General features: G+C 51.0%; 1 protein-coding gene across 1 annotated transcript; it reads left to right on the top strand.

The window, feature by feature from the left end:
• The first annotated feature begins 859 nt into the window (after positions 1-859).
• On the top strand, positions 860-19,908 carry LOC131216130 (serine/threonine-protein phosphatase rdgC). The gene is made up of 11 exons (XM_058210544.1): positions 860-1,064; positions 8,909-9,036; positions 9,499-9,592; positions 10,246-10,562; positions 10,631-10,984; positions 11,062-11,142; positions 13,448-13,633; positions 13,695-13,947; positions 15,737-15,915; positions 16,621-17,213; positions 19,833-19,908. Exons 1-11 carry the CDS (start codon positions 860-862, stop codon positions 19,906-19,908), a joined length of 2,466 nt encoding a protein of 821 aa, XP_058066527.1.
• The last annotated feature ends 997 nt before the right edge of the window (positions 19,909-20,905 follow it).

The raw sequence follows: 20,905 nt of genomic DNA, 5'->3' as shown, positions 1-20,905 counted from the left end.
ATTGCTCCTTTTTGGGGGGTTTCCGCTCGAGGTTCGTTTGTCACCGGGGAACGACCTCAATAATGTAATTTAACGTACACATCGCGGGATGCCGGGGTCTGCCATTGTGACCCTTCCGGGTTCGGCGCACGGTGGGGGAAGTAAGCAAATTTCCACTCAATTCGATTTAATTCTGTTCAGCGTCTGACCGGCTGACTGACTCGGCGCGCAAGATTAATGTACTGTTTGTGGCCACGGTGTCCGGTGGAATTCTTTTTATGTGGCGTGATAATCGTAATAATTTATTCATACCTAACCTTTTCCCCCATCGTTTTTTTCTCTCGTTGCAGTGTTCCATCGAAGCAGGCCGCGTGACTTTCGTAACGTCAAACGCAGCCCACAGGCGCAGTAGCCATTGACCGAACGTCCGCCGGCTGTACATTTAATTAAACACAAGAGGCCAGAAGAGTACAACGACGACGGTGGGTTGCGTGACGAAGATTGCCGACTATTGGGGCGGAGGACATGTGTGCAAAAAGTGGCGAACCGAACGGGCTTAATTTTACAGCCAACCTGCGTTGGCTGCGCAAAATTAAGGTGTGAACCCGGGACGGTGTCATTGAGTGGATAGGAGAAAAAAGGATCGCACGTCCATCACATTAATGAAATTTAATCTCTCGACCGGTCAGGATGGTGCTGAGCCATAAGTGAAGTGCTTTTCGAATAGTTTGTTAAAAACAAAAGTGTGATGCCAGCGTGTAGCGTGTGCCCTTGGCGAGTGATGATAATTGAAATTTCACCATCCACAAGGATGAGCTCTGAGCCGGGGAATCTGCAGTGAGCCGCATCACACTCGGTCGAAGATAATTGCACACCCAGGATGCTGCGGAACTGCGGGTGCTTTCAGCGGGCGAGGCGCAGCTCGAGCCTGGAGGACTCCTCGTCCTGCCGCTCGTCCGAGATCGAACGGGGCGGCGAGATGACGCCCCACAGTGGCAGCCTGCTGAAGCTGTTCACCTCGAAGGGCTGGTGCCGGCAGTGGCGAAAGAGTGGCCGTGGCATGAGCATGACCAAGATCGAGCGCAGTAAGTACAATGTCCGTGTTGGTCCCGGGTTTCCTTTAATTCCGTCCTTCAAGTTCATCACCATTACTGCGGCGCTCACAGTTTGGGTCGTAAGCGACCTCCCCGTTTTACGTGCCCGTGTAGTGCCACGTAATCCATTTTGGTCCCTGGTGGGGCACGGGGCTGTAATGAAGCAAGCTTCCCATTTTCGGCCCTAGAGCACCCGTGACCGTGTGTTGAGATTTCATGTTCAATTTATGCGCAAAAAACCGGCACAACAACATTATTATCATTGCGCAGGGATGCAACCCAGCCCGCCGGGGGTGGTCCTTGGTGCGGCACGGAAAGGACGAGTGGTGTAAATTGAATTGCTATGTTTTATGCTGCCTCTGGTGCACTGTGCCTACATGGTCAGCCAGTTGTTAGTTGTCTTCCGGGGTGTTGTCCGCTGAGGTTTACACGTCCCGGAACACTCGCTTCTGGCGATGGAAGTTTACTGTCGGACGTATTGGTTGTGCCGTAAATCAGGACAATGAATCCTTGGGCAAGATCCATTGGCAGTTGTAAAGGTGCGAACTGCCGGAGATAATAGAGCGGCTAATGAATATTAGACCGAGCACGTTCTGAGCTGGCCGGACAACGACAATATGCTAGCAATCAGAATAAAAGCCGCAGCTAATGTTGCCGCTCTCTCTCTCTCTCTCTGGGGGGTCGTAAACTTGTGTGACCTTGCCGGGTGTCCCGTTCGCAAAAACCACCCGACGACGGCGGTGCCAACAGACTCAAAGAGGGGACAAAGTTTGTTGCATTCGCACGAATCGCGCCGCGGCGTAATGAAAGTGGAACGACTTTTTCGCTGCAATTTGCTGTTTCTATTTCCACCGGGAGTAGCTCCGTTATGCTCTCCCGTCGCCTCGTCGCATGTTTGTTCAGCTTTTTCCGCCGAAATCCGGCGTGAAGCGGAAAAGTTTCTCCGTCCGCCGAGAGTGAAAAGCGATGACGCGCGGGATATTCAATTTTCAACGCCAGCCAGTTCGTTGGTTCAAGTGCAACAATGGGGCACAATGGGGACTCGGTTGGGTGGTGTTTGACGCAACCACAATCCGAACGAAGAAAAAAATGGCCCGTCCCGGTCGTGACACTCGCTGATGGTGCAAAACGCGATGCAGAAATTCTTGAACTTCATCAAAAACACGCCACACGGTAATGGGCACTGGAAATTAGGGGCAAAACATGAATCGTGCGCAACGCATCGCAGGACGAACACGAACACGGGCCGGAACTTTCGCCGGTCACGCCGGAATGACGGATGATGAAGCAGGTCGTTTCCGCGACGGCAAAAAGCCACCACCTGGAGTAAGGTGCAGGAAAACTCACGGTGAACGTGTAGAAAACTAATTTTCATACGCCACTGCGGCTTTCTGTCCTGAAAGTAAACAGCACCGAGCGCGAGCGCGTAAGGATAAATATAGAACCACACGACGGGGTGCCAGAAGAATTGAGTTCATTCATAAAACTTTCCTCCTTGAGGAGTGTGAAGAAAATCGGCCCCGTTTCGCGTTGGCAGATAGTTAGATCCGAGCGACAGAATGGCGCGTCCCGAACGGCCTCGTCGAAAAGGACAGCGAAAAAATCGATTCCACCTCGACCACCGAAAGCAAAATGGAAAGGTTCCGGAATCGCTTCGCCGCTGCGCTATCTTTTATCGGAACTGTAAACCCAAAGTGTAATGTGCCGGAGTTAATGGAAGTTGACGAAAAACGAAAGCGGAACTGCGAACGGCGCGGCCACCACCGAAAAAGGACACTCGCTTGGACGCTATTGGGCTCCTAACGGTAAAAGTTGCTCGGTCCGGTACGCATTGCGTTCTTTTACAGCATCTCTATGCTAAGCGCCGTGGCCGTTGGCAAAGGTTAATTGTAGGAACCGGGGACGGCACAAACACAGAAGAGCCCACCCCCGGGGGAAAAAGGTTACGGAAAAGCTGTGAAATGTTCGAATCGAATTTGATTGCTCTGGGTCGGTCCTCGGGATTAGTCCTCGGATCCGCCCCCCTCGGAACCGCAGCCACGTAATATGAAAGTTAAACGAAAATTAATTCAAATTTTTCCGGTTGATTTCAACCAAAGGGTTTTGGCCACAGAAGGAAGGTCGGCTCAAGTTCCTTCCAACTCCGTTCTCGTGTTTCTGGCAGGCGAAATTGGAATCGGAATTGTTGGGTAGCCAGACCGTTTGCTGTTTGGAGAATCCTTCCTCGGAGAATTTCGGTTTAATTGGGAGTTTAAACAAAATTAACACCCCGCAGGCTACCAGTGGCGGCAAAAGAGCAAAAACCGTGGCCTTCGGTGGAGCGTTCCGGTGTCCTTGGTGGCATAATTGATCGAACCGCCTTTTTCCCCTTCCAAAGCGGAAAATCGTTAATTTATATTTCAATTAATCCGCGGAAAAGCTCGACCCGGAATGGTTCCGCTTTCCGGAACTGCTCAGAAATTGGTTTCGAATCGCAAACCACCAACGACGCGAAGGGTTACGAAGGGTCCACGCGCGGAGCACGAATAAATCAAGTGAAAACTCCAATTTTTCCAACCGTCACCCTGAGTTTGTATAATTTTCCCAAGACGCCATCCCGACAGCCAAAGGTCGAACGGCGGCCATGGAAGTTCCGCTGAAAAGTTCAGCCCGGCAAAGGCAGCCGGAAGTGGCACCAAATAAAAGCGAGCAATATGGGCGGGAGAAAAAGTTAAAATAATAATGTCATCAGCCTCGCTTTTGTCCGCTTCGGGCGCGCATCGCGATCACGGTGCGTGTCCCACGTTTCTGTCGCGTAATCGTGTCTCGCGGGCGCCACGTTGGCCCCCCGAAGTCGGCATCCTGTCGCGTGCCCTCTCTCTTTCTCGCTCGGGTTACATCCGGTGGCCCGGACAGACGGCGTTGTTGTTTTACAAATTTATGGACACATAAACTTCGGTGACTCGGCACGCGTTCGGCCGCCAGGCCGCGTTTCGATTTGAGCCCGTCAGACCCGAAACGTGGTGGCCACCGAACACTTGACACAAACGGCAATTATCTGCCTCTGCCGGTGCCGTATAATGGCGGATGGTGCTGCCACTTTAGAAGCCACTCCAGTATGTGTTTAGAGTGAAATATGTTTGCTTGGTCCTGCTCTTCGAGGGCGCCTTAATTAGGTCCGTCGGAGATCCGAGGCAGCGGTGGGGTGAGCATAATTTTGGGCGTGCATTGTTAGGGGCCAGTGGTTTGCATAGAAATTAACTTTATTTTACGAGCACATCAAAAAGTGAACCACGTGCCCGGAATCGTTAACACGGCGTAAGGCTAATGGGTTCCTTCCTTATGGGGTCCTCGCACAAGACCTGATCCCGCAGATTGAGTAATGATGTTTTCTCGCATCTCTCTCTCTCTCTCTCTCCCGGGGAAACTCTTTGACCTTTCGCTACCAGAAAGGCCAACCGGCGGTTGATTGGAGAGAAAGGGTAATTGAGTTGGCTTTTTTGAAATTATGATGGTTCCGCTCATTAGCCAGTCCGGAAATGTAACTCGTCCGGCGTGAGGACGAGTGTCCCGGTTTTTTTTGTGGTTCTCCATAAAACCCGATATCGATTGTAAGGAAGCTGCCGGTGGCCACCATTTTACGACCAATCGAGATGCTGCCGGAACGACTTATCGGGGAGCAACTTTTGAAGCTAAACCTAATGCGGGGCCAAACTATTATGCGGGTGCTTGGAATGTGTGCGAGGCACGCAACCCCGGGCGGGTGGAAATTTATTCTCCCGCAGCACCACTCCCGGGTCTGGTAGCGTTAACCGCATGGCGTGAATTCCATGAAAGTCGACACAGCACGAGGTCGGACTCGGGCCTATCCACTGTTTGATTTTTCCGCTTCACTCCAACTCGACCGGCATCATGCTGGCGGCACGACGACGATGCCAACCAATTAACTACAATTTACTAAACCTTGTTTTCCGGAATCCGGGCACGCCGGGCCACGGGGCCCCAAAAAAAGGCCGGAGTTAAATTGATTTTATCATGCGCTATCGTGCGCTACCATCTGTGGCGCTCGGTGTGGGTGTGAAGTGTGGTCGCCGGAAGAACACTCCGCAAGGAGCGGCCTCAGCCGAACCGGTTCCGGAACTGGCGGAAAGAAATGATCCAAGAAATCGAATAAAGCACGCGGCGCGCGATGGAGACGCCTGGTGTTTTATGACTTCGATTAAACGAATGAAATTTATTGGCCGGCCACATTCCGCCGGCGAGAATGATGGATGGTGCTGTGGCGAGACACGAAAGTCGGGCGTTTAAAGAGGCACGTCGGTGCGATTTAATCCGGTTAACAACGCGTCGTAAAAATTAGCCGCGTAATCCGCGTTGTCGATTTACGGGGTTTGATTAATTTTGGAAAGTAATTCACTCGCTTCTTCGAGTGTTAACTCAATAGTGGCCCCCTGGCGACGCGGAAAAATGGGTGTAACACCGTGTAACGGTGACAAGGCATTAGCATAATTCCTTCCGTTTAACGTTGGCGTCCCTACGAAGCGGGGTCAATAATTAGGGAGCCGTGTTTATTTGCTTTTATTTTTTACCCCCGCTGATAGAGTAGTCGGTAACGCTCTTCGCTGTCAGCGCAACTGACCAGGGTTCGAATCCCGGGATCGGTTGTCACTCAACCGGCCATGGTTTCGATTCCCAATACCGGCGCTGACAGAGGGGGTTGGCGCGGGACCAACAACCCCGCCCGTAAAAACGAACTGTTACAGATAGCACCAGGGATAATTGACATTAACAATTGTCTCTGGTGCAGGCCAAGACCGCACAGAGCGGTTGTAGTGCCAAAGAAGAAGAAGAAGAAGAAGAAGTTTATTTGCTTTTCGCTCGGAGCTTAACTCTGATTTGCTTGTTTCGTGATTGACATGTCCCGATTAGGGACGGCGGTGTGCCCGGTGGTGGCCGACCGGTATCCTTCGTTCGCTTCGCTTCGCCTATCGTCGGTCGGAATGAATTAATGCTCCGATATAGCAGCAGCACTCACAGCACCATTCCGGAACAGCGTGTCCGTCCACACCACGCAAGGATCAAGGCTTGTGCATTCAAATGGCTGCCACTATTAGCATAATGCGGAGTTCCCAGGCCACAATTCCACGTTTGACCCGGTTCCGGGGGACTGGCTGCGTTTGTCTTGCTAATCAATCACTCCCAGAATCAACTAATCTCCTGTCCTGGCAACCCGACCGACCGGCATCCTGCGGGCGTCCTGCTGCGTTTTACGTGAGCGATTCTTGACGATTGACGGGCTCGGGGGCTACCGCTTGGCCGTGTGGCTTACACCGTGTCAGTCTGTTAGACCAAACTGTCATCCCGTCCAAACCACCGAGCGTCAGCCACTAACCTTCGTTGATTGACTCTTTACGGTGGGTTAGCTTTTGGGGTCGGAAAATGGACAATCCAGCGGTCGCGGTCCCCGGATGCACTTACTCTGGACTGTGGCTGCTTAGTAATTCTGTTAGTCAGCTACACTTCAAAGAGATGCACACTAATGGCCATCGCTTAAAATTCGGGTTTCAATTAAGCCTACAATAAAACCACGGGAAAAGAATGAGCTTTGATGGTTTGCGATGGGTGCTTTGATGTGGAACTTGTGGCAGGTACGTCAGAGCGTTCGTTGATTGCTTTGTTGCAGTGCAAATAATCCCTTTTTCAACATTTGATGCGTTGGCAAATTAATCGTTTGCTCATCTTAAAATGTCGTGCCCGGTGAAAAATCACCCTTTGCAATATCTTCTCCGGTCGGAACGGCTAAAATAATTTCCCGGAAAAATCTGGTGAAGCGTGACATGTCGACGGAATTAATTTAAAAGCACACTGCACACTTCAAACGAAGAGCGTGTCGAGAAGGTGTTCGACTGCACCCCACCCGAAGACAGGTAACGCCACTGTCAATCACTGTCTGGAACTAATGAACGTCGCCTAATTAAACTTTGTTGATCTTGCAGGCGCCAGGGTGCTCACCGGCGATCGGCGGTGATTAATCGATATCTCCCGCGAGCTTTTGATTTAATTAAAACCGAATGCTCCCGATTGATGCAGCTGTTCGCTCGCCCGGACGGTTCTTCCGTTCGATGGCCGATTGGTTGCCGGCTTGATTGGATCGCTTGAGGCAGCGAAGAAAAGTTGTTCCACTTTTGCCGGACACATATCACACACGCCCTGCAGGAGCAACACGGCAGAAAGGAAAGCCATAAAACTCTAGAGGGACTCGCATTGTCCTGCCGTTCGCCGCCTTCACGGGCGATGTCCACTCCTCGCCAACGGAGCAACGGAGGTCGTCGATCTGATTGCAATATGAGTGGCTAATCGGCTTATAGTTGGCTGCGAAAGTAATGGTTAAGTAACTGCACGGAGCCCTCCGGCACCATCCTGGTTATGGTTGTGGGAAAATTCTCCGAAGCCAGCTGCGGAGGTGGAATGAAGTCCGACAAGCAATTACTTTTGGAATCGGAACCGTCTACCGATTAATTCGATATCTTCATGCCGGTGCGCCATTCCCAGCCAAGAACCAATTAATTGATGATCATTCTCGTGTCTCGTCCCAAAATAAGACCGGCGAGACCGGTGTTAAGCCGGTGCCATTTTCTTCGCCTTCTAGCAACACTCGTACCGAGAACCGGTCGAGGTGGCCCGTCGAGTGCAATTATTTGTACACGCAACGGACAAAATAAATGACGCACCGCATAAGACGCCGGTGCCCGGGTAACCTTTGGCCGGCGGCTAGCACCGTACAAGGAACAAGATGTTTCCTGTCACCGGCCACGTGGAGGTGCGTAGGTTCAATTAATGAGCCGCGTACCCAAAACACGACGATGCCCAGTCCTGAGCCGTCACTTGACGACGACGCTGACGATGAAAGTAACGATAATGATAATGATGATACCTTTTCGGGGGGGGGGGCTCCAGGACCGTCGTCGCTCGAGCCGTGCTGTCGAAGGCTGACGGCAAGACTAATGGTCGACCTATATTTCAAGCTTTCGCGGCGTTGGCGCGTGTAATTAAAGCGCACGTGAGCGTCGCTTACGAATTTTGGGCACCAGCCGGCAAGTTTGCGTTGGTGAGTATAATGAGTTTTTAATTGGAATAAATTTGGTCCGAAAACAAGGACAATAAATCGTGGCGAGCGTTGGCGGGCGGATCGATTTCTGACTTTGTTGTCAGGTGCTGGCCCCTCATTATGTCCCGCCGGGCCGTGACGGACTGACTAGCTTCCTGGCCAGGTCGGTGACATTAATTATAAAATATTTATGTGAACCATTTACCTTCCGGTCCCGGTAAGCGAGGAACAAATATTTACCTCGAGTCTTAGAGGCCTTCGAATGTTGTTGTGTCGGCTTATTGGAGCATAACAAGTCAGCTACAAGGACACGGGCCCAGCTGGTGAAACTTTGTAGGTTAAGAGTTCGGAAAGTTACACGCTCGACATGAAATAATGAATGGCGCCCGGGACGCCCCGGATTCGGAGTCGTCAATATACGGATCGGTTTGCATCCGAGGCAAAATAGGTGAGTCCTCAGGTAACCCAGCAGGGGAGAAAGTTTGCTTTAGCGTGACAATACATAAAGCGTTCGAGGCCGCAATGGCGCAAAGTTAAATGAATTAATAAATTGTTCGGTTTACTGTTCCGGGGGATCGGGGGAAGTTAAAAGTTTTCGCGACCATTTTGTCTTGAAGTTGAAACAAAAGAGCCAAAAGAGGAGCTGAATGCGAAGGTCCTGCGTATCTGGTCCCCGAAATCTTTCCTTTTTCCGCCGGAAACACATTTTATTGCTTCATCCGTTTGTCTTTGTTTTGTCCCCATGCAGCCATGAAAGCGGCCATTCTGATTCAGCGCTGGTACCGGCGGTTTCTGGCCCGGATCGAGATCCGCCGGCGTTACACGTGGACCATCTTCCAGAGTATCGAGTATGCGGGCGAACAGGACCAAGTACGGGTAAGTGGCACACCGACCCGATCCCGATCCCGATTATTGCACCCGAACAGAGTATGGACTTAAGAAAAAAAAATGGAACCATATTTGATGCACCATAATCGAATGTCTAGAGCTCCATCGAGCGCCAGCTTCCAACGGCACGGCGGGCAGATTATATCTCCGCATCGCTCTCTCTCTCTCTGCCTTACTCTCCACTGTGATCGGATTCGGAACGTGCCTGGCACGTTGTACCGACTCGCCCGACCGATGAAATTGTCCGCTTGAGCACGGTTTTTAGTTAAGTAGTTCAAATATTTACCCCATGTTCCGGGTCACGAGCCCGTGCCAAAGGATCAGCGGCCGCGTTCGAGGACTATTACCGACACCGGTGGTGATTTTAATTGCCTTTTCGGGGCGCCGTCGACTGCCCGGAACAAATCGAATGAATCGCTGCTCTACTTTCTCTCTCTCTCTCTCTTTCAGTTGTACAACTTTTTCAACGCACTGCTCACGCACATTCCAGAGACCGCAGCGCGCACGCTGGACTCGCAGAACACGTCCCGCGCGTCGTCCGCAGGTAAGCCGAGCCTTCGAGAGAGCCTGAGAGCCTGCGATGGGCGCTGACACCAAAACCACCACGCACGAGCGCACGAGCACGAGCCTTAACCGTCCGTGGTGACCCCGGCCAGTGAATCCGCGGCCAAATGCGCAACCGAACTTTGAACGCAACGCGCAAGAAGCAAGCCATTTTTCCTCTCGCGCGAGTCACGCGTTCACTACTTCTACTACTTCTACTCTGACTAACCCGACGTTTTGTTCGGTCCGGTGTTTTTTATCCTTTTTTCTCTCTTTCTCTCTTTTTCTCTCTCTCTTTCCCTTACTATTTTAATCTCTTCTCGCCCTCGCTCTCTACTTTACTCTTAATTCCCGTTTGTGGCCAACTTTTAATTGCTAACCTTTGCATCTGTGGACATACTTCTGTCTCGCTTTCTCTCTCTTTTGCTTCTAATTCTAATGTTTTTGCGCCGTTTTTCTCTTATGCTTGCCCTTCCTTGCCGTTTTCCGAACCTATTTACTTGCTACCATCTCTTTGCTTTCCTTTTGGTTTGGTCACTAACCACCGCCCGCCGTGTGGTGCCATTTTTCCGACATTTTAAACATTGAAACGCCTTACCGCTACTCACACAAACCCAACACCACCACCACATCATCACCATCACGACACGACAGAGGCACTGAATATGAAATTTTCCGACGAATCGGACGATCTAGCCGACGAGGGTATCGCCGGCCCGGAACGCAGCTACCAGGGGCCGGAGATCAAGTTTCCGCTCGATAAAAAGGAGCTGGAGGTGATTATCGATCTGTTCCGGAAGAAGAAGAACCGACTGCACGCCAAGTACGTGGCCGGTATCCTGCGTGAGGCCACGTCGAAGCTGAAGCGGTTGCCGAACCTGAACCAGGCATCGACCGCCATCTCGAAGCAGGTGACGATCTGTGGCGATCTCCACGGCAAGCTCGACGATCTGCTGGTCGTGTTCCACAAGGTACCCCGTGCTGCTCCTGCGTGTGCCTTTACCTTTATTCATTCCGACGTGTGACGTGCCACTTCCAGAACGGGCTGCCATCGCCGGAGAACCCGTACGTGTTCAACGGGGACTTTGTGGACCGGGGCAAGAAAGGACTCGAGGTGCTGCTGTTGCTGCTCTGCACGTTCCTCGTGTTTCCGGGCGGTGTATTCCTGAACCGTGGAAACCACGAGGACACGGTCATGAACGCCCGGTACGGCTTTATCCGCGAGGTCCACCAGAAATACAAACACAACGCCGAACGGTTGCTGAAGCTCATCGACGAAGTGTACCGATGGTTGCCGCTAGGGACGATCGTTAACAACCGAGTGCTGGTGGTGCACGGCGGAATCTCCGACTCGACCGATCTGGATCTCATCCGCAGCCTGGACCGGGGCAAGGTAGATAGGCCGCTCGGGCGCCGACGAACGAACTGTAACTAATTCGTCCTTTTTCCCGTCCGCGGCGGGCGGAACAGTACATCTCGCTGCTGCGTCCACCCATCACCGAGAGCACCGCTCCGGGGGCCGAAATCATCGACAAAGTGGAGTGGAAACAGGTAATTGCCTATCCTGATCCAGCGTCGGTCGTTATCGGTGTTCGAATGTAGGTTACCTCGTCGGTCCGGGGAAAGTGACGGATAAAGTGCAGGTCAACAGGAACACAACTTACTTGATACTATCTTGCCGCATCACACGTGTGTATCGATTCCTTCGCAGGCCAAGTTAACATGCTCGCCGGGCGGGTGATCCTTCCATGTCTTGGCCCCGACTGTCGTCCCTGCCAGGTCTGCCTGCACTCAGTGCATATATAGAAAGGATTATCGTAACGAGGCGCAATATGCATACAACATTTTCTGTGTCATCCGCCCATTTACTGTCCGGGGCCGGGGTATGATAGATGGCCGGCTTCGGGAGCCTTCGGTCGGTACCGTTTAGTGAAGCGCCGGTTACCCGGTGGATTCCCGGTCTAGAAACTCGATATAGACATCATTTGAAACAGACATGACACTTCCTAACATGACCCCTCTGCGGGTTGAACCGTCGTAAAATAATTCATATACGAACTCGGGGTGTGAATTGGAAAATGGGCTGTGAAACATGGTCAGTGCTCTATGCACCTGTAATTAATTTATGATCCTTTTAAGATCTCGACTTCAAAGACTATCAGGTATAAGCCTTTTTTTTAACAAATCACATGTTTAGTGGATTAAAATGAAAAATTCTGTTTAATTTGAATTAATATAATTAGTCATCCAATGTTCGACTTCCTTATACGAATCGAAGTGCTGCTCAGACAATGAGTGTCCGATCGATGAAAATGAATGAAAATCCGAAGGGACCAAGTCTGACGCTCGTAGCCAAGTGCTTTGATTGTATCCTGAATCAGTTTTTCTTTGTGTCAAATCAAATTCAAATTGATCATTTGTTATCAGAGGCGACCTGAATTAACGGTTTCACCAGATCTTTGGAGCTTACACTAGGACATATATACACTCTTATCTTAGGATACAAAACACCTGTCTGGTCCCATCAAATAGCTCTTTTTTGAAGTCCTTTTTCGAGTCTCTTTGTTTGTTAATTCAAAATCGCCATGTTATTTTTTTAATCTTTCGGAAACAAGCTTCGACAATCATTTGATGCGATTCAGTAGCAGTTTTCTTCAACAGGTAGCAGAAAAGCAATGATTCCCGCGAAACGTTATTTTCAGGCACAAAAGTTGACATGGTCTAACCTTTTTCAAAGATGAATTTCAAGCTAAATGTATTTCTTTTTCGACATGAAATCATTTGTTTGATATCAAAGCAAGTGAATGTTGCCAAAAAAGCATAATTAAAGGGACCCAATTGACAGCCATCTTTTTGAAAGTCTCTTTTCATAGGGTTAAACATGATACATAAGCAACGAGAGTTTCAATACTAATTCGCCTTATCAATATACTGCGTAGATTTGTAGAAATAGGCGTAGGTCATTCGTTAGTACTACAGTGATTATTTGGTAAAAGCAAAATTTAGTCCAACGGTGTCCAGGCGCTTAAAATAAACACGTAATTCCGATCAAACAATGATAGGTTATGTAGTCCAGAGAACTCCATTAGGAAACTTCTTCCTTCTAGTTCTAGTTCTCCAGTAGCAACTTCTTAGATTGAGGTCACTTTCGGGCACCGTTTATACAATTGTTTATGGCGTGCAGCGCGAGCGAACTGTAATTTAAACGACACCATGTGACATGTGAGGACACTCCCCGGCGTCCAATATCCAACGGGCGCTTTAAAGACCAACTTGGCCGTGGCCTAACTTCCGGTAGCTCACCGGCACAGGGACGGCAGTGTGTGCAACTGTAGCGCAGTTCACCGGTAAATTTAATCATGATTTGCGAAACGAAGTTTCCTTCGCCCGCGCGGTGAGCGATTTCGAATCACGCGGGCATGGCGTTGATGCCTAGTTGCTGCTCCTGATGGTAGTGGCCGGTACCAGGCAACGTGGGCAACGCGCTAAGTGGTCGGCTTACGGAAGCATAAAACGATGTGCAGTGCAAACAGCAATTTTGCCGTCCGTCGCAGCGATGGTGCGGACCTTGCCTTTGAAGTGTGGCCCAGTGTGGCGCTGAAGGGATGTTGCAGGATCCGGGGCCCTGGCATGGTACGATTGAGTTAAACGATGGGCCGCTATTCACTTGCTTGGTGAATGAGCCCGTATTTGCATATTTATGTTGGTGTGGGTGCGAGCACTAATTCCGCGGCGGCCGCGAAATCACGTAATTATGATTGTTAAATCGTCCAGTTCACCAGATTTATCATTGACGTGGGTCGTTTAGTGGCCTGCTTTGCTCCAATGTCCGACTCTCTCTCGCTCCGTGCCATAGGTTTTCGACATCCTGTGGAGTGACCCACAGCACACCGAGGGCTGCCGGCCCAACTCGCTGCGCGGAGCCGGCACTTACTTCGGACCGGACGTTACCAACAAGTTCCTACAGCGCTACAAGCTCCAGTATCTGGTCCGATCACACGAGTGCAAACCGGACGGGCACGAAATCATGCACGGCGGCAAGGTAAGTCGCCCAGGAGTGGCCAGCCGACTAAAACTCAAAAACAACGCCCCACCGATTGCAGGTCATCACGATATTCTCCGCGTCGAACTACTACGAGATCGGCTCGAACAAGGGCGCCTATCTGAAGCTGGACCCGCAGCTGGACACGCACTTCGTGATGTACACGGCGGCCGCTTCCAAGACGCGCAAACTGACATTCCGGCAGCGGGTGGGACTGGTCGAGAGCTCGGCGCTCCGCGAGCTGGCTGCGAAGCTGCGCGAACGGCGGATAGAGCTCGAGCGCGAGTTCAAGTCCCGCGATCCCGACCACTCCGGTAAGTCCGGGGTGGTTCTATAACGATTCTTAATCTCCTGGAACATTCAGCGGTGGCGCTTATCAGACAAAGGATCGGCCACCGGGAATCGGTGCCGTCATCCGAGTAACGACGACGGCACCAACATTATCGTATTATCGCGTAAAGCCATAAGTTTATGGTCCGGTCCGTTTTGGGTCACGACTCCAAGGACCGACCGCAGCAGCACCAGAACGGTAGGACCAGCGGAGCATATGTGTCCGATCCTTTATCGTGATGTGTGTGCTTGTGTGCTTCTCAGTCAGGAGTGACGGCATTGACTGACTGACGATGGAGAAGGCCGAGCCGGGTGCTGGAAGAAAGATTACCGAAACCGGATCAACGTGGCATGTTGAAGACAGGATTTCGAAGATTTATCGCACTGAGGTCGGTCGGTGGTCCGTTTGCCCGCATCGTTCCGTTTTTTTCGATTACATTGACATCGGGCCAGGACCCCAGGGTTCGAGGTTGATGGACGAATGAGGTTTTGAAGGATTCTTCAACAAAAAATATTGGCCCGCCCAGTGGGATTATGTTGGGATTCGGCAACGTTATTTTTGCCATGTTTACGGGCGCACGGTTCCGGATGCGGACATTTATGACGTGGTCTATTGGAGGCTTCTGGCTTCTGACGTAGCACTTGACGAGAACTAGGGTGCTGCGAGGCCGTGTTGTAATCGACGTGTTGCGTAATAAATTGCCAACAGAATGAAGTGGAACGACAACAAAAAGAAAATTATGAGTCGGAGAAAATGCTACTAGCTGAAAATCCTTCGGCTGGAAATCGCTGGCCCCGAGTGGCACTGGGCGGTAATCTACACCTGCCCTCGGGGCGGACAGCCTTGCAGGACTTTTAAAGCTAGCTGGGTGAGCCGTAAAAGCAGAAAGCACAGAAAAAAGAGATCCGCGGGTGTGGACAGCACAGGGCTTTCATGACTGTTCTGCTTAATTCAGCAGAAATTTTATCACCCAAGGCCTTGGGCCCAAGAAATGACCATCCGGTACATTTAAGACGCCCTAAATTTCTACATCCGCTTCTCGGGCGACGGAAGGTGCTGATTTTGCCAGTTCATTACGGTGCGCCTCGGGTGGCGACAAAGCGGGCGACAAAGTTGCCAAAGGATAGGTTACGCAGGAAAAAAAGGACCGGCAAACATCGGCGGCCTCAACGCCATTGAGACGATGGTGTACGGGGTCATAAAATTTCCATCCCTTCGTCACCGGAAGACGAAGATTAAGTTCTGCAGAGCCGAGCCGTCGAAGAATGTGCACCGTGTGCAGTGGATGGCCGGACAAGGGTTGTGGGTCCTTCTCCGTCATCGTATCCGGTTTAGTCCGTCCGTGGGCTCTCCTTCTCTCTCTCTCTCTTTGTTGGGCCACCTTAGCAGAAAGTTCCTTCGCTCCCGAAGGATGGATTGCACTTGACGTTACGTTCTGTCGAGCCATTATTGTGTCCTCCTTTATCCTTGCCCTTTCCGTGGCGCAAAGTGTCGAATTAAGAGGCACAAATGACTTTGTTTTAGCACAACTTCGAAGGCGACGTCTTGTTTGCTTTGGCGAAAATCTTTGCACCCCGTTGCCAAGGGTTACCATCGTCACCATTTTTGCACGAAGCCAACGCGCCTTTTTACAGGATTTGGATGTCTGGATTTGGTCAGAGACAGCGTTACTGATAAACACTGCACCTGAAGGCGTTTCAGGTCCCAGACCCTCTCTCTAACGAACGAGTTTTTATGGCTACGGTGCCCGTATCTTTCTCTATCGCCCGTAGGCGTTCTGACGCTTGCCAAGTGGTGCGAAGCACTGGAAAGCGCCACCAACCTGGGGCTGCCGTGGCGGATGCTGAAGGATAAGCTCGCACCGGTCGACAATCCCACCGCCAGCACGGTCGCGACAATTACGGAAGTCAACTACCGGAAGACGCTCCATCTGCTCGACACGGACTCCTTCGTAAGTATGACCATTACACTCGGTTTCCTAGGCTACCCCCGAGGGGATCGGTTTGTTCGGAAAGCGTTAAAATGCTATCGTCGGAGTTGAGAAGCAACTCTTGAGAAGCTCTGTTCGGGTGCTCGAACGAGACCGCACTTTTGTGGGCGATAATACCACGGTCGACAGCCTCTTCTGTGGTTTACTGTAGCCTAGTGGCCTACTACGATTCCGATCGACGGTCCTTCGATATGATTTTCAGTAAAAGTGTTTCTGACGTTAATGAGGACTTCTTGTCAACTTGCCAACAATGGATCACCGAGTCGTTGAATCAGAAGAATCAGAAGTGAATCCCAATTTCATACTTGATTCGGTTTACTGGCAAATTATTGCTCTACAATTACGAACGCTCTGTACGCCAGGATCAGTGGCCAGGATCCTGGGCTTCGAGTGGCACGATAATGAACAAAACGCAAACAAACCGAATTCGTAATTTATTTTGCTACTGCGGGTGCTGTTTACCCGTGTCGAGGATGCGGTTTGCAGTGGGGGATTGCACAGAGGTCCTGCCACTGTGGCACTGTGTGGGGACAAATAGAGATATCAAACAGAGATGTAATTATTTGCTTCCATGGGAATAATTTACCAAGCACCTCTCTCTCTCTCTCTGTCTCTCTCTGTCTTCTGTCTGTCTTCTGTCTCCATCACTGGCACGTGGCGGACCAGAAATCGGCCCAGAACGGGGCGGCGTCGGTGGCGGAATCGTTGTACAAGAACAAGAGCAGCCTGGAGGCCATCTTCCGCATCCTGGACAAGGACAACTCGGGCCAGATCTCGCTCGAGGAGTTCGGGGAAGCGTGCGAGCTGCTGAGGCGTCACTTTCCGCACAACACCCACGAGCAGCTGCTGGACATGTGCCGCATGATGGACATCAACAAGGACGGGCTGGTCGATCTAAACGAGTTCCTCGAAACGTTCCGGCTGTGCGAGAACGCCAAGGAGCAACTGCTGACGAGCCTGGAGGAGCGGGCCACCGCCGAGGGTAATAACGGCAACAACAACAACAACAGCATAACGGCGAGCGATGCCAACGGAAACTGTGGCACATCGAAAACGGATCAAAAATCGAATGGAATGGAGGCGGTACCGAATAGCGGGTCGACCGCCACCAGAAGACGTAGCCGAAAGCGTTCGAGCAGCAAGCGAAGTAGTGGCGGTGGCGGCGGAACCAAGCCCAGTAATGGAGTTCCGGACCCGGACGAGGAAGACTCGGACGATTATGACGACTACGAGACGACCGATGAGACGCGCGATAAAAACTCGGCGTCCTCGGCGGCATCGTCGAACGTCGCCGCCAACGGTACGGTCCTTAATTCGCCCAACACTGCCGCAAACAGCACCACCACCACCACCACCAACACCACTACCGTCAACGGTGACCCCCACAAGAGTGTATCGAAGATATAAAGCTGCCGCTTCCTTGCTGCCGTGCCGTGTGTCTGATTTCCGATCCTGTTTCCGGGGCCACCCGCCGGGATCTGGAGGAAAAACTTTCTTCACTCTCTCGCGCTGTCGTTGGTTTTTAACGCACTCTCGCCCTCTCTATCACACGCGGATTAAAGCAGGGATTCGAGTCGGATCGCGCTTAGGTCACAAAAAAGGAATGCAAAGTTCCTTTTCGGGGGGGTTTATAATTCCTGCACCAAACGCTTCTCACGATTCTTTCCAATACTCACACTTCTTGCCGATATTTAAGCGGAAACACACGGTGGCTTTAATCGTCTTTCGGTCCCCGCACGTACGCGAGTCCTTGGAACAGCTGACTTCCTGGCCTGCAGCCGGTGAGACCCTGAGTATCCTGGGATTCGTGCGTTAAATTCGATTTCCGGTTCCAGCGGACTAGCGATGACGTAAGGATTCTCCCCCGGGCGTCACGGAACCGGGATGTCATTGTGTTGCTTCGTAGGGCTCAGCATCCCCTTCCTGCATCCGTTTGCTGGTGAAATTCTTCTGGCCGGAGGCATCCGAAAAATGGTCTTTCATATTTAGCTCCGAACTGTGAGCGCTGAACCAAATAACAGGAGAGCATACCAGGTAAGGCCTGTGTAGCCTTTTTTCTCAAATTGCAACGCGCGAATCGTCAGAACTGAACTGAGTTGGGAATGGTTGAGGAATGCGGAATACTTTCCAGTCCAGACCCGGCTTCCGGATTACTAGAGACACATTCCGATGCCCGGAACTATGCCCGGAACGAGGCACGGGCTCGGTGTCTACTTGGGCCGTCTCAGGGGAATGAATTTATTTTTGAGAACGCCCAAAACATCCCAACCAGTGGCACATCCTTTGCCAACTAAATGACGCTTCCAACATGAACCGACGTAAACAAAGAATAATTAACCAAATGTGTGTGCCCTCATCACTCACCGGCTGGCCGCGAGTAGGAAGCGTATAATTACGATTACGACTCCCCCCGAAGCTAACGGGCCCAGGACATTGGTACGAGGAAGCGAACGAACGCGCAGCAACGCCCTCCACGCGTGCTTTCTTCATTTCCGCTGGCAATCAACTGGATAAATGGCACCCTTGAAGTGAAGTGCCCCGAGGCTCGGCCGCAGGCAAGGTGAGTGTAATCCATCACCAGCCGGCTCAGCGCTCAAACGGATTGTTTGCGGCCATTCTTTGGTTGGTCCTTGCGCGACGGTTGATGGACACTCCACACACGAGGCCCCGGCAATCGTCTCAATTATCACCTCTCAATAATTGTACCCGAACTCTCCCGTCACTGTGGAATGTGAATACGTCGCATTCCGGTCCGGCCCGGAGGATGACAGGGGGAATGTCCTACTCGTTGGGTTTCCATTACAACGTTCTAATTCATTTTCGCTTCCTAAAGCCAACCACTTTGCAGCTTTAATCACATTAACTGACGGCCGACCGGAACTGAGTGGTCCGTCCCCATCTGGAAGTCCCATTGCCGAAATTATTGGCGTTTATGAATTTAGTGCCCCGTAAAGTGCTGCTCCGAACCTCCGAATATGAAGTAAAGTGGCCCCAGGAACACCCAATTTTTTCCCGGAGTGCTACCGGAAAAGGTTTCCGATTTTCCCTCCTTCTTTCTTGTGCTAATTTTAATTCAATTTCAGTCACTCGAGCGCCTTGTAATGAAGACCAGATCGCGTCCTCCAATCCAGGTCTGTCAACCCGTTTCGTAACGTGGAGTTGGGGATCGATTTCAAGAAGCGCTGCGGCACCAGGCGCCTCCATCATTCCGGTCCCGGTATTATGCAGCAAACTTCCACCGCGGCCGAATGATTGGCCTACGCGTTGCGCCACGAAACGGTTCCCTCGGCACCAATTTGGCGGCACACACGTGTCTCGTGTCCTGAGGAAATATTTTCCGAAATCGTTTTGGCCTGTGTGCTGCGTTGGGGGCGCGCAAAAGGTATGATAAAGTGGAGCCAAGTGACTGCAATCAAATAAGAACAATCGAACGCGGCAAATGGGATTGCCTTTTGCGTGGGCTGGCAGCGATTTTGCGTGCTGAACGTGTTGTACTGCGGGCCAGGAATGACGCTCCTTTGCCACGGCACCAGTAAACCACCGATTTGCACCCTATTCAAAACCCACGCCTGACCCACTTCTTACGCTGGACTCTATCTCTCTATGTTCTTCCCAAAAAATAAAAAATCTTTCGTGTATGGGCACACGATGCACCCCGATTGACCCAATCTTTCATCAATCGTGAGGACTCCGGCAATTTTCACGTCCTTTTCCCGGGCAAACATTCTTTCGTTCGCTTCGATGCTTGCTGAAAAGTAAATGTTTCGTCTCTTCGGGCGGTTCGGTCTATCTGTGTGAAGGCCCCGAGGGCCGAATGCGTTTGGTGTGGCTTCTACTTACTTCTACCATCTTATTGTTTCATCCCCCGCCGTCTTCGTCGTCGGTGCAGTGAATTCTCCCAGTAGTGGCCAACGTTGGGCGTACGAAGTGAGGCCACGGATTGCATTTGCTTAGCAGAGAGAGAGAGAGCAGGAGCAGCAGCATAAAAGCATAGTTCCGGACATCATGGCTAGGAACCCGCCGGGGGGTGGTGGTGGTTTTTGGGAACAATAGGACCACGGGAAAAAGGGAGTTTACAGATTTTATTAACTATCATCGTGTTCCCCATCGTGTTTTCCGAAAGGTTTTTATAATCCGACGACCGAGCAGCGCAGCATAAACGCAGCATAGAATAGCAAATGTGTCATGTGTATGTCTGTGTCGTTCGATCTAAAAGTCTAACAGCAAGTACAGTTTTATGAAAACTCTAAACTATTTCGATGTTCTCAATAAAAGTAACGTAACTCAATCAATCTAACGGTTTCGACGATGGGATGTAGCCAAAACCAAACACACCAATCGGAACGTCCAAAACAACCAATATCATAAAAAAAACAGCAACAGCATTGAAGAATTCGTATTCGTACCCTTAAAATACCGATCAAAACCGAGCACTCTAAAACTATGCACCCAGAACCTTTTCGATCTTCATATTCGTCCTTCGTACGTCGTGTGCTTGTGTTGGTGTTCTGCTTGGCGCGAAGCTTTGTGGTCCCTTTGTGGCCCTGCGAAAATAGTTGTTTTTTGTAACCGAATAACCGCTCGCCGCAGCCCGTTACTCCGAGCACTCAAAGTATCCGTACCGAGCCGTAGCTGTTTTATACTCGCAAACGCAAAGAATTACGTGGACACAGATGAGGACCTGTTAACCGGAAAGGGAGTGTTAAGGAAAGATTTTACACCTAGTGACCGAATTTTGCTAACCACAGAGAGCGAAAGAGCGAGGGAGAGAGAGCGATGCCAAAGATGTTACCAGATTTATTTATTTTAGCGTTTAGCGAGTCAGGTTAGAACCGGATGGATCGCGGATTCGCTTAATGTACCCGATTCGTTTCCATTTTAAATGTTGTTTGCGAGGATTAGAACGAGGAGTCGAGGCACCCTTTCACCTTCCAGCGTAGCACATTAACCC

Source organism: Anopheles bellator, chromosome 1 (genome assembly GCF_943735745.2).
Source record: "Anopheles bellator chromosome 1, idAnoBellAS_SP24_06.2, whole genome shotgun sequence".
Taxonomy (NCBI): domain Eukaryota; kingdom Metazoa; phylum Arthropoda; class Insecta; order Diptera; family Culicidae; genus Anopheles; species Anopheles bellator.
The sequence above is the reverse complement of the archived record's forward strand: the minus strand, read 5'-3'. Positions and strand labels throughout refer to the sequence as shown.